This window comes from Carassius gibelio, chromosome B24 (genome assembly GCF_023724105.1).
Source record: "Carassius gibelio isolate Cgi1373 ecotype wild population from Czech Republic chromosome B24, carGib1.2-hapl.c, whole genome shotgun sequence".
NCBI lineage: Eukaryota > Metazoa > Chordata > Actinopteri > Cypriniformes > Cyprinidae > Carassius > Carassius gibelio.
Window position 1 is genome coordinate 9,772,930 of NC_068419.1, and position 13,474 is coordinate 9,786,403.

The following is a 13,474-nucleotide window of genomic DNA, read 5'->3' on the forward strand; positions in this document are numbered from 1 at the left end:
TTTACTGTCAAAATGAGCTTATCATATTCGTTTGCTGCATTAGTAGGGCCCTATGATTTCCACGATGCAGTAAACATGGCTATAATTGAGGAATACAGTCATAAAAACTCACTTTCATGGATGCAGAATTTCATGGAATTTGCCTTATTTTTGATGAATAAATAAAAATATACATATAATATATATATATATATATATATATATATATATATATATATATATATATATATGTATATATATATATATATATATATATATATATATATATATATATATATATATATATATACATAGACTGTGTCTGTGAATTTTAAACAGCAAAAAGACGATTTAAATACGAATGTTCTGCATGTTCATTGGATTACCAGAAAAAAACAAAACACAGAGCTTGTGAAAATAAAATTCATTATTATTATTTATTCATTTTGGATGTTTACATTTGCAAAAGCTGTGCTTCCTGCAGAAACCTGCCCCTGTTGTTTTGGCAGTAGCTTGTTTGCCCTACACAGTTTGGACATACGAATGGGAAATGTGACTATACTGTACTACAATATAACCTAATAAAAAATAAAACCCATATCCGTCTGGCTTTTACAATAGTTGCTGTTTTCTATTGTGAAAAGTAGAGAACAACAAAAACCAAATCTAAGTTCCCTCAGTTCACTCCGTGATCTTTTATTTACTTGCTCCTAAAATCACTTCACACATGAAACAATTCTTCTTCAGGAACACAATGTACGGATCTTTGTATATTATAAAGCATAAATAAATGTTTTAATGCAAAATCTACTGGAACACTTCTGCGACCGTGGAGGCTCTTCCAGATTCAGATTCAGAAATGACCCAGACATCGTCTTTGCGGTTTATAGTTTATAGCTCGATCCCCTTGGTCCTTGAACAAGGGCACACGCTGTAAACAACTCTCGTCACTCCAATGTCACCCCAGTCGTTTCCACTTTTTTAGGTATATATTCCCAATGCCTGCTGTTTAATGTAGCCGCAGGATAGACTGAATGGATAAATGGCCTTGATTGTCTGTTGATGGAGGACAGCGGTGGGCAGCAGAAGAGTTTTCCATAGGGGGTAGGACGTTTTTCTGGTAAACACACACAGTTTTTTCCATTACACCTAGTGCAGAGATCTACCGCTGATAAATAGACTTTTTTCAATGCAGGAAACCCTCTAACAGTTTGTCAGGCTGTTTGTCATGGGTCACAGCATGCTACGCCTGAAGGCGTCTATACAGTAGATGGGCAGTCAACCGCAGCAGAGCTGATTTTAGCCAACCCCATCCCTATTCTCTCTCTTTTTTTCCATCCTCTGGCCCAGCCAGGCACCGGCAGCATCGCTCATGGTCCAGGAAATCCAATATTCTGCACCAGTTTCATTCCCACTGTTTGTGCCTGTACAACATCATTTGTATTCTTTCTCAGTATAAATAGGAAATCTTTATAATAATGATGGTCTAAAGGGTTGGAAGCATTATCCCGGTTAACCTTTGATCTGAGATCTGGGAGAGAGGGAAAATACATCTGCATTGGTGTGAAGTGACACCCTCGGTTCACCCCAGCCTGCTGTAGTTTCCTGCCAGTGATGTTGGGTTGTTATGAGATGAGAGATGTTGGGGGTTTCGCAATTATTCTCTTACATCTCAATTGTACTGTATCAGGCAGGCAGATAGAATAAAACATCAAAGCTTGAAACACAAACAGCATTTACACTGTAAAAGTGAACTTGGATAATGAATGTAATTGTTTGCATGGCTTTTGAGTTTAAATGTCTTGACTAAATTTAATATGTGAAGTTGATATTAGTTATTATTTCATCTGCTTTTATTGGCATTTGTAAACATAAGAGTCTATGCAAAGTGTTCCCATTCTTTGTGTGTTTTTGTATGGTTTGTTTTCTGAGAAAATGTCTTGGGGATTGAAGTGTTCAAGACTACTAACAACATCACATGACTACTCATGAGGAAAAAATGCTATTCAACTTAAACACATTTGAAAGATCATTTTAATATGGGAACAAGTTACTAAATATTAACATCATGAACAACAATGTAAATAACACAACCATATCAATTATTTATGTCCCAGTGCATGCTGGGAAGAAAGTAGATGAGACTAAAACACAAAGCTAAAAAAAAAGAAAAAATCAAGTAAAAGAATCTAATGTTACTCAACTTGTCTGTTTTTTTTTTTTTTCAATGTAAATATAACAGTTCATTATAATTGAAAAGAAATTAGGAAATTAATATTTTTTTGTATGAGCAAAGATATATTCTATTTATTTATTTTTTACCAGGATTTAGTTTGTTTTGTTCAGTGTGCATGTACATGTGAGAAATATTATTGTGAGAGTGACTCCAACTGTTATTTTTCTTGTTTGCAGTTCAGCCGACGAGCAGTATCGCTGGAATACCCAAGGTAAATGAATAGTATTCATTAAATTCATTATGGAGTATTTTCATTATCCATTTTAGCAGTTTTACTGATTCACTGTTGCAATTCTAGTGTGCTTGCTCTAATCATCTTTAACTCAACATGTCCAGTCTGCATCACTCTCATATGTGTATAAACAGTGACAAATCCCAGCTTAGTATCCTGCTCTCCGGCCGTAAGGGTGCTGCTCCAGTTGAGAGGTTAATCTTACATCCTAGGGAGCTTGTGTAACCCTTTATCCCTTGGCAAATCATGCCACTTTGGCCCTGGAAGAGTTGGCAGTCAGTCCTGACACAGAACAAGCAGCATGCCAGTTAACAGGGTCATCCAAACAGCCAATTAAGTTCAACCTCAGCCTGGATGCTTAGTGAGCAAGTGATGGGAAAAGGTCAAGAGGTCATAGCCCAAGTATGACGAATGAGGCTTCAGGAAGTATTTGTAGTGCATGCGTGATTAACTTCCTCCCTGTTTTTCCCAGATGGACAGAAAGATATTGAGGAGGAACTAAACACAGGTCTGGAACTGGTGGATTCGTGTATCCGCTCCCTACAGGAGTCTGGGATCTTGGATCATCAGGAATATACCACAGCTGATAGTGAGTAGCACTCACAGTTGCTTATTTTACCGTTTTTTTTTTTTTTTTTTTTTTTTTTTTGAAGTGCCTGAGTCGGCTTTATGTTTGAGTGTTGTCCATTAAAGAAACTAAAGCTTAATCCTACCAATTAGCGAAGAGATTTTCACCATTGATTTCATCTTGACAACCTGGATGAGAGTCACACTGATGTCTACATTCATTTGAAAGAAGAGCATTTACTGTCAATCAACAGAGCAGCACGTATATAAGAGGGTGGGACTTTTAAAAAGGGGGTGTGTCTATTCAGTGGATTGGTTTCTAAACAGCATCTTTGATATAGATGGTAAATATGATAACTGGTGTATTAAGGAATCTAGTGCTAGTTATTGCAATAATGTGAAATTATTTCCAGACAGAGCCTTTCAGCAAAAAAAAAAAAGAGAGAGAGAATGTTAACTCTAAACAATTGCAAAACATCTCTAGTCTAAAAAATGGCATAGTTGTTCTGTTTGGAAAATTGTGTTTGTTCTTTCCTCTTACAAGGTGCACAATATTTCAAATATGTTGTCAGACATACTGTGTGTGGCTTGTGAATGATTGAAAATTGTAAGAGGAATAATATTTTTCTTCTGCAAAAGTGCTTTTATTGAGCAATCCAATGAATAAAATGATAAAAACATCTAACAGGCAGAATAAGTAATAATATAATATACTGATGTATATTATACTTGTAAGTACTGAATACATGTGCAGCAACTGTAACCATATCTCCATTGTAAATCAAGAAACAGCCTTTTTTACATTTATAACAGTAAAAGGCAACCGTTTGTCTCACTTTGTCTTTGTATCTGCATTTTGAACATAACTGAGAACATCTGTCAAGATGAATGTTATGTACATTGCTATTATTATGTCAGTTCTGATCATTAGCTGCCTGTTATGTTGTGCATTGCACCTAAAGTCTTTTATTTAGGGACAGTAAGAACTTTTATTTTTGTCATTTTGTGAAACTACATCTGGCTGCATGCCATGTTAAATTAAGACAGCAGAACTGGAAGTTGCGTGCCAAAAAAACCTGACAGAAGTCTGCTGTTAGAAATATACTTAAAATTCTGTATGTAAGGGTTAAATACATGTCCGTTATATACAACTAAAATATGATTAAGAAATTATTCACCCAAAAATAAAAAGTCTGTCAATCATTTACTCACTCCTCATGTCGTTACAAACCTTTATGACTGAATTTATTTTCCTGAACAGAAGAATGTATAATACAATGGAAATCCAATAATAAATGTACTGTAAATGGTGAGTGTGAATAAATGATGAAAGAAATTACATTTTTTGGTGAATCCTTCTGCATGTTTGGTCTTCCCTGACAGTAAAATGTAGCATGTAGCAATTGTCCAGGTTTATTGACAATCTCACTTTGAATTTCAAGTGAAATAAATAAATAAATAATAAAAGAAATGCATTTTATTTATAAAGCAATTTTCTTAAAACCAAAATTGCCAACTAAACTATAAACCAAAACAAGATGACAGAAAAAAAAGAAAAATTAAATAAAATAAAGTACATTATAAAAATTCAATTCATTATAACAACTTTGTTGAGATAACTTAAATATTTAACTTTAAATATTTACTATAAAATTGTTAAAGTTAACTAAATTTATCATTTTAAATCAAGCTTGAACAACTTGGAAAAAAAAAACGATTACATTTTCTAATGTTAAATGTTAAGTTCGTAGAACTAATTGCAGCAGTAATTTTTACGGTGTAAGATTTACTTTTCACTCAAAAATTATTAGTAAATTTCATAAAGTATTACAAAGAAACAGCAAGTAACACTTTGAATTATAACGTGAAATTTTGAAGTAAAATAAGACTGAAATTGTATGTTTATATGCAACTTTAAAAGATAATTTTCACATTGTACGGGTTATTTGTCCAGTCCAATTTATTATTAAATAAATAAAAAATGTATTATTAAAAATAAGTTGATATCTGACCATGCTGTGTTACGGGTGCAAGGTTGACTAGAATTCATAAATCTGTCAGCATGTCTTTCTATGGTAAAGTGTGTCCCACATTTCACCTTTTCTTTTCTCTTCTTTTTATTTTATTTTTTGTCAGAGATTAAGAACACAAAGGCTTAAGCGTCTGTTTTATGGAGGATATATTACTTCACCATCTCCTCCCAGAAAGTTGCATGTCATCGATCTTTTCCAGAGTTTAAAGTGGCTTTTAAATAAGTTATTGACTTTGGGCTTTCTGTTTAAGGTTGGTGACAAGAGAAAAATGCCACAGGTTTTTGCAATCCAATTCCCTCTTTAAAGTCGAAATAATCAAAACAGATGACGCCTCCGCTGAATAGACATCCCCACCACAACATTCTCTGGGCTTCAGGCGTTAGAACACCACAGCCGAACATAACAGCCCATGAATTATGTATTGAAACTAAGTATATTTACTATAACGGGCTGGAATTACAGTGAGCTCTAACGTTTCGCTAAGGACAAGGTGGTTTTCAATAATTTATCTGATAGCAGGGAGTCGAGATAAAGTAGCTGGAAGGCTGTGGAGGGGTCTGATGTGGACACGCTTTTACGTATTATCTGACGGCCAACAAACATTGGCCTCCGCCATCCAGAGGCTTTATTCGTTGAATGGAGCTTGTCCCAGACTCGTTCAGAATGCATTAGTGATCTAAGTGTCACAGGAAGAAGAAAAGGCATCGGTCTCAGGGCCTGCTATGTGTAATGTCACATTTCCATTTGTTTCCACAGGTTTCGTCTGATTATATTATACAGTATATCCATGTAATACTTGTATTAGGTCAAAGCAGTATGAAGATTCTGCCGTTGTGAGTCTTGTAAAAGAATATAAAAAATAGATCCCATGTGAAATGTTTAATCATAGAGGAAGTATAAAAAAAAAAGTAGAGGTATAGCACCTGCTAATATTTGATATAATAGTCCAACAGACCATGGACTTCTGTCAGGGGTTTATTCCATCCATTAGTTAACTTAACAGCCTGGAATTACTGTTTGTGAAATGTTGTGAAGCATCTTCTTGATACCATGACAAGCGAAACAACTGTGGCTTATTATCTTTCAGACAGTTTAAGCAAAAAGCAAAGTATTTGTCTTGTGGTTGTAAAATATAGAAAGGTTATCAGTAGACTGCTTATATTTTGATGATAACTGTATGATACTAATCTGTAATGTTATTTTTGTTTTAAGTGAAATTTAGTTTGGAACAAGAATACATATCCCCAATTTTTCTCTCGCTCCCTGGTCAAAATTCCTGTTTTTAATTTAAAAAAAAAATAGCAGTGAAATTTCCCAGCATTTATTTATTTATTTATTTAAAATTAGTCAAACATTTATATCATTTTTAAGCGAATGAAAACATTGGCACGTTGCCTTCCATTTTTTTTTTTTTTTTTTTTTTTTTTTTACATTTATTTTAATTTAGGTAAGCATTGCTTAATTTAATTATTCAATTAAACAAACTGCAATCATTAACAAAGAAAAAAAATAAGATGAGTTTTTAATTTATTTATTTAGTTAGTTATTTATTTAATTTTTGTTAATATTCTTATTGACAGCATAATAGACTCTGACTGTGGCAAAAAATGATATTTCTGTATCACTTGCTCACTCTCATTTCATTCCAAACCTATGTGGATTTTGTGTGTGTGTGTGTGTATGTGTAGTTCACCCATGTCAGTTCCAAAGTCTCAAATTAACTCTTATTAACTTATATTTTGAATGGATATTTAAAATTTTATTTATTCATTGACTGATTAATTCATTTATTCATAACGTAATTTCTGGTTTTGTTTTTAGTATACTACCGTATTCACCCATGCATACAGTACAGACCAAAAGTTTGGACACACCTTCTCCTTTCAAAGAGTTTTCTTTATTTTCATGACTATGAAAATTGTAGATTCACACTGAAGGCATCAAAGCTATGAATTAACACATGTGGAATTATATATGGAATTATATACATAACAAAAAAGTGTGAATCAACTGAAAATATGTCATATTGTAGGTTCTTCAAAGTAGCCACCTCTTGCTTTGATTACTGCTTTGCAAACTCTTGGCATTCTCTTGATGATCTTCAAGAGGTAGTCACCTGAAATGGTCTTCCAGCAGTCTTGAAGGAGTTCCCCGAGAGATGCTTAGCACTTGTTGGCCCTTTTGCCTTCTGTCTGCGGTCCAGCTCACCCCTAAACCATCTCGATTGGGTTCAGGTCCGGTGACAGTGGAGGCCAGGTCATCTGGCGCAGCACCCCATCACTCTCCTTCTTGGTCAAATAGCCCTTGATGCCTTCAGTGTGACTCTACAATTTTCATAGTCATGATAATAAAGAAAACTCTTTGAATGAGAAGGTGTGTCCAAACTTTTGGTTTGTACTGTACGTAATTGCATTTTCAGTTTTTATGAAATAAATACAGTTGCACAAAATTGCATTTTCTTTTATTTATGGATGCATTATTTTTTTCTATTAAACACAAAAATATTTTTAAGTAATGTTAGAAACCAAATAGTTTTATATTGACTTGACTATTGATATTGACTTGTTTGTATTTAAGTATTTCCTTTAAGTATTTTTCACAGAAGAAAAAAAAGTTTGGAATGACATGAGAGTTGATTTTTTTTTTTGTTAGATTTTTCCACATTTTTAGTTTGGACTATCGCTTTAATGCATATAGAGCCAATATTTGCTTAATTATTTAGTTCTGATTTAGTATTGTAATTTATGGTTTTAATGGTTTAATTTTGAGGAGAGACTTGCAGACTGACAAACTGGAAAAAGAGGAGCATTCTTATGAGCACCTTACCACAGTGAAGCTGGTGTTAAGAGGACTGTACGTTGGGGATGTGTGATTGATTCTGTGTGATACAGCATGCAGCGCTGCCCGGCTCTTTGATGTTCAGGTTTTAGCAACACTGCTTTACATGTATGGAGGTGTTATCCCCAGTTAAACTTATCCAGCCGCTGTGTTTTGAGCAGGTGAATGATATCTTGGGCAGGCTTGACTGAGGATGGGGGAAGTCAGATGTGTAAGAGCTGTGTATGTGTCTTACACTAGGTGAGGAGATATATTTAGTGTCACTGCTGTGATGCTGTAGCTGCAGCCCTTTTAGACAAGCTGCTTCAAATGAGAGAATGATTCCCAGGAGGCAGAAAACAACATGCACAAAAAACGTACATACAGTATGCATACAAAAAAAAGGGAACACGCACCACATTAGGATATTAGCACGAGTGACAGTGATATATCGGCCTGGACGAGTGTTAGTCAATTAATAATCAATGCTGGCCAGTGAACAGGTAGTTCACCTTTGTCAATTCCAAAGTCTAAAATAAATTTGATTTGATTTTGATTTATTTGATTTTATTGGTTTAATTTTATTTATGCACAATTTTTTTTGGTTTGCTTATTTATTTATTTAATGGATGTCTTGATTTTATTTGATTTTTTTACATATATTTTATGTATCCATGCATGAACAATAACATTTTCAGTTTTTATATTTTTATTTATGTAGGAAAGAATAATTGCATTTTCTTTCTTTCTTTCTTTAAGCTTTCATATTTGTTTTATTTATGCATATTCATAACTGCCGTTCTTGTTTTGATTTATAATTTTTTGTAACCATGCATAATTACTTTTTTGTTTTATTTTATATATGCATTTAATTTAATTTATTAGGTTGATCTATTTATTTATTTATGCAAAATTACATTTAATGTTTTAACATTTATTTATATTTAAATTAATTAGTTTACTTTAATCATGCATTCATAAATGCATTTCTTGTTTTATTTTGTTATTATTTTATGTATCTATGCATGCACAGTAGGGCTGGGCGATATATCTATTTAAATCGCCATCACCTGCTTTCAAATGGAGCGGGATTTAATAGACAGAGCCGTAGATCATACAAGCTACGCAATTTCGTGTTCATTATCGAAGGCGATTCATCTGGGATAATGAACGTGATATTGTGTAGCTTACCAGTGATCTACTGTTTTGTCTATTAAATGTTGCTCCAATTATAAGCAGGTGATGGCGATTTATCGGTAATCAAGGAACCAGATTTACTGACTAGATGTGCATGATCATATCGTTACATATATCGCCCAGCCCTAATGCACAGTTATATTTTCAGTTTTTATTTATTTTTATGTATTCATGAATAATTTCATTTCTCTCTCTCCCTTTCTTTATTTCTTCACAATTGCATTTACAGCTTTTAGTTTTTTATTTTTGCATGTATTCATAAATGCATTTCTTGTTTTAATCTATTTTATGCATGGCATGCGCAATGTGCAATACTTATATGGCATAATGAGAAATGAAGATCAGAACTGTTGTGACAGCATTAAAGGGATAGTTCAGAAAGTGGACTCTAATGATTGTTCTGTTGCTTTTGATCATCTTTAATAGCATTTGAGACTTGACCTTACAATGCCATGAAGTCTGATGATGATATGGTCAAGGGTTCAGGGCAGAGGAAAGCTTTAGGTTGACCAAAGCTGCATTGCATTCCCCACATCTGATCAAGGGTTTTCAGATCAATGGGAACATAAATGAGAGCAGCAGGCTATTATGGACTCGAATAATGCACCAATTTTCTTATCTCTCCAGACCAGCTTGATGGATCTGTCTGATACAGGAGCCATAGATTATTGTGTAGCGCGATTAGAGCAGACAACATCCTCCTCCTGAGAAACCTGAGATGCTTTAACCCGTGCTGTTTTTAAAGGGACAGTGTTTTGTGAGGAAAGGGGAAAAAAAAACAATCATTATTTTCACAGTATGTTTCAGGAACCGCTAATCTCTGATTGAGATTGATAGTGCAAACACGGGCCTGCTGAAAGCTACATGAGGGTGATAGCGTCTTGACAAACTATGAATTGTTGATAGAATCTGGTTTGCTTGTCAGGTTGGCCCAGAAGCGCTCTCTAAACACGCAGTCAGGCCGCTGCTGGTTATCTGTGTAATCTGACAGGAATGGACATTTTGGTCATTATGTTTGCTGAAGTATTTGACAGATAAATCAAATCTATCTTGCCAGTGTTTAAATATGGTTGTAGAGGTCTTTTTCTGTTGTATACTGTATAATGTGATTTTTTTTTAAGTTGTAAATAAAGCAAATATTATCAAAATGCAAACACGTTTTTTTTGTATGTGTGTGTAATCAAACCAAAATCAAATCAACAAAGACATTAATGCAATGATTACACAAAGAATTGCTATATACCACAACCACTGACATTTTTGTGTGTAGTTGTCATAAAATGTTATAAAGTTTGGATGAAAAAGTCTTGAATTGTTCATGATTGATTGTCCTCATGCCCGACCCTAGTTTGTTTGCTGACACCCCCACACAAACATTAAAACACTCTCGCACATGCCTCTGCTTGGGTTTTCACTTGTCGTTTTAATCCCCATCTTTCGTGCAGTCTTTCGCTTGCTCGTTCTTTCATTCTCTCTGTATTTCACTCCTCCCCTTCTAATAAATTATGTATGCCATTTCTGCCAGGCTGAGGGCTGCATCGCTGCCTTGCTGAAATTGCTCTCTCTCTCTCTCTCTCTCTCTCTCTCTCTCTCTCGCTCTGGCGCTCTGCACACAGGACCGAGTCTGCTCTCTCAGAGCTCACTGCAGCTCAGCTCGAACCCAGAGGGCTCCCTCCAGTACTCCGCCAGCTACCACAGCAACCAGACCCTGGCCCTGAGCGACTGCTTGTCTGCACCACAGTCTCAGCAGCCTCAGCCCCCTCCGCGCTCCAGCGGTCAGCCCGGAGGAGCCGTGCACAGCTACAACCAGGTGAGCGCAGCTTCTTTCCTCTCGTAATACATCAATCTTTCAGTTTTGTATTTTCGCCGAGACGACTCGTGATCTGAGACGTTGTGGTGCTTTTGTATAGTTTTTTTGGGACTGGCACAAAACAATTTCCCGGGCTCCAGCTGGGATCATGTGTCAAGCTGCTGCCTAAAAAGTGATTCCGAGACCTGATGAAAGCAATTAACTGCAAAACCGAAGCATTTGTTAGGAGACGCCAGTGGTACTGCATTGCATCGAGTGGCAAGCGTGTCCGGACAAACTTTGTCATTATCTTGGGAGTTAAATTGTGCCCTGTTGATGAGACTGTAAATGAGACAGCAAACCCTGCAGGGTTTTTCTCCAAACTTTCATTTCTTTTAAAAGACTCTTGCGCACCTGCTTATGAACTACGAACATTGCAGTAAAAAATTAATGATTTCTGTTCAGACCACAAATATTTAATTTCCTCGATGTTCGCTAATTAACTTACTGTTTAACGCATGCAAATGGTGAAGAAGAAGAGCTTGAGCGGTCGGTCATGATAAAGCTGACATTGGCACATCCTCTTTCTCTCACTCGCTCACTCGCTCACCCTCCCCTTTGCTCTCTTCTCTCTCTCATCTTTTGACACGTTTAATGAACACATAGGCCCTCTGTCTTTTAATGAAAGATGCTCAGCATCCTCGGCCTTCCGGAATTGTTTCTGAGAGAGCTGGGGATCCTCGCTGCAAAGATTCTTTGAAAACATTCTCATTTTAAATTAATGGAGCTTCTCTGGCTTACAAGTGTGCTTTCTTTATGGTGAAAGCAGGAACTGCATTGTGTTTCTTTCTCTACTGTGTTTGTGTGGACTGTCGGCTTGATTCTGTGGAGGGTAATCTGAAGAGGATGGGTTTATATAACACAACGCATCAGTTAGGTGCTTTTATGTAGATATTTTTAACACCGTAAACCTCTTGTTCCCTAAATAATTCATCTACATCAGGAACCAGTAGCAGTCTCTTTAAGTAGGTGTTCCTCTGCTCTGTGCCGGGATGTTGTTCCCCCTCTGAGCTAGAGAGAGAGACTGAGAGATTGAGAGATAAAGCATTTGGCAGAGGAATGATGGTATAATTGCATTACACCTTGGTATAACATGATATCGAGCTATTAAACGCCTTTTTTAAGTCTTCACAATCCTATCTTGAGAGTTTTTTTCTTCTTCTTCTTCAGAGGATTCTTCCATCTCTTCCATCTCATTCATTAAAGTCTTATCAGGAGGAGCTGCACAATCCTGAAAATAAAGATTAAAGTTACAACCAAAAAGCTTTTTGCAGACTGAGAACATATTCTCTAGTTCTGTATATAAACCATCTCCAAGCAGGGCTTCAGGATAGATAGAATCAATATGTTGCTTTAAAGACTCTGTCCCTGTGAAGCTTTGGGAATGTGACTAATTGTGTGCTGCCACGAGAAAAAGTGTGCATTCTTAATGGGCACATCTGTATGTGAGGATCCTTATTCATTTATTTAACTATTATTTTATTTTATTTTTATTGCGTTTTACAATGTAAAAAGTCAGTAAGCAGTATTGGTAGTTTGTTTATTATTTTAGTTATTTTTTAAATTGATGTATAGGTGTTATTGCCTTTATTAGTTGTGCAAAAATGTTGACATCCAGAGTCTTACCTGCCAAAATCATAATCAGAAGATTTTTCGAGTAAATTCAGTGCTGAAACTTGCAGCACTTTGTTCTTTCATCTCAATGACAAAAGTGGCCCAATTTGACTGAATTCAGCCTATAGCCGGCTCAACAACTCTATCCACAGAGAACCGCTCTTGATAGGGGATTGCTCATAGGTGTTGGAAAGCACCACTGAAGAGTTTTTTTTTAATGCACCGTATATGCAAGCAGTGCCGGGTTTAGCTTTAAATGTCATTTTCCCCTGTCTTCAAGACCTATTTATATTTATTCAACTTTCCAGACTATTTAAATATTATTACCTGATATCAGCGCGAGGATGGAGGAGAAAACACACACTCTGGAAATTGCACTGACTGCCAGTTTAAAAATGACCTAATTTATTCTGAATAAGAATAATCAGGTTTCATGCTTTCTGTAAATGAGAAACAGTGGAACCAATGTTTCATTGTAATCACCCACAATCGTCATGGTGATTATGAGGAATCTAAAGGAAGAAATGTTGATTCACACGCCAAAGCATCTTTCTAAATGTCTGGCACTGCGCCAGCGTTAATTTCCCTGGGTTTATCTGCGCACGCCTGCCCTTCTGAATTACAGGCAATGCAACATTCATTGACATAAGAGGTGATGATCCCGTGAGGAAATGCGACATATGGCCATGCATGTATATTCAATAACTTCCGTTTACAGGCTTTTTTTAATGTGTTCAGGATACATGCTTCATCTGTTACTTTCAAGGGAATTATTATCATTTCCCATACATTACCATTTGATTATCAAGTAAACCACCTTGAAGGGATAGTTTTTCAAGCAAAATTGAAAATTAATTTACTCACCCTTGTGTAATGCCAAACCTTTGACTGTCTTTTTTGAACAAAAAATAATTTGAAGAATGGTTTTTTTTTTGGGGGGGGGGGGGGGG

General features: G+C 35.6%; 1 protein-coding gene across 2 annotated transcripts in view; it reads left to right on the forward strand.

Moving 5' to 3' along the window:
* The window catches only part of LOC128013669 (catenin delta-2-like), a 275,599-nt gene that overhangs the window by 132,321 nt on the left and 129,804 nt on the right, over positions 1-13,474 (forward strand). For both annotated transcript variants that reach the window (XM_052596797.1, XM_052596796.1), the window contains exons 4-6: positions 2,392-2,426; positions 2,920-3,036; positions 10,678-10,871. In XM_052596797.1, the coding sequence (XP_052452757.1) occupies positions 2,392-2,426; positions 2,920-3,036; positions 10,678-10,871 (346 nt within the window). The remainder of the gene's footprint in view (positions 1-2,391; positions 2,427-2,919; positions 3,037-10,677; positions 10,872-13,474) is intronic.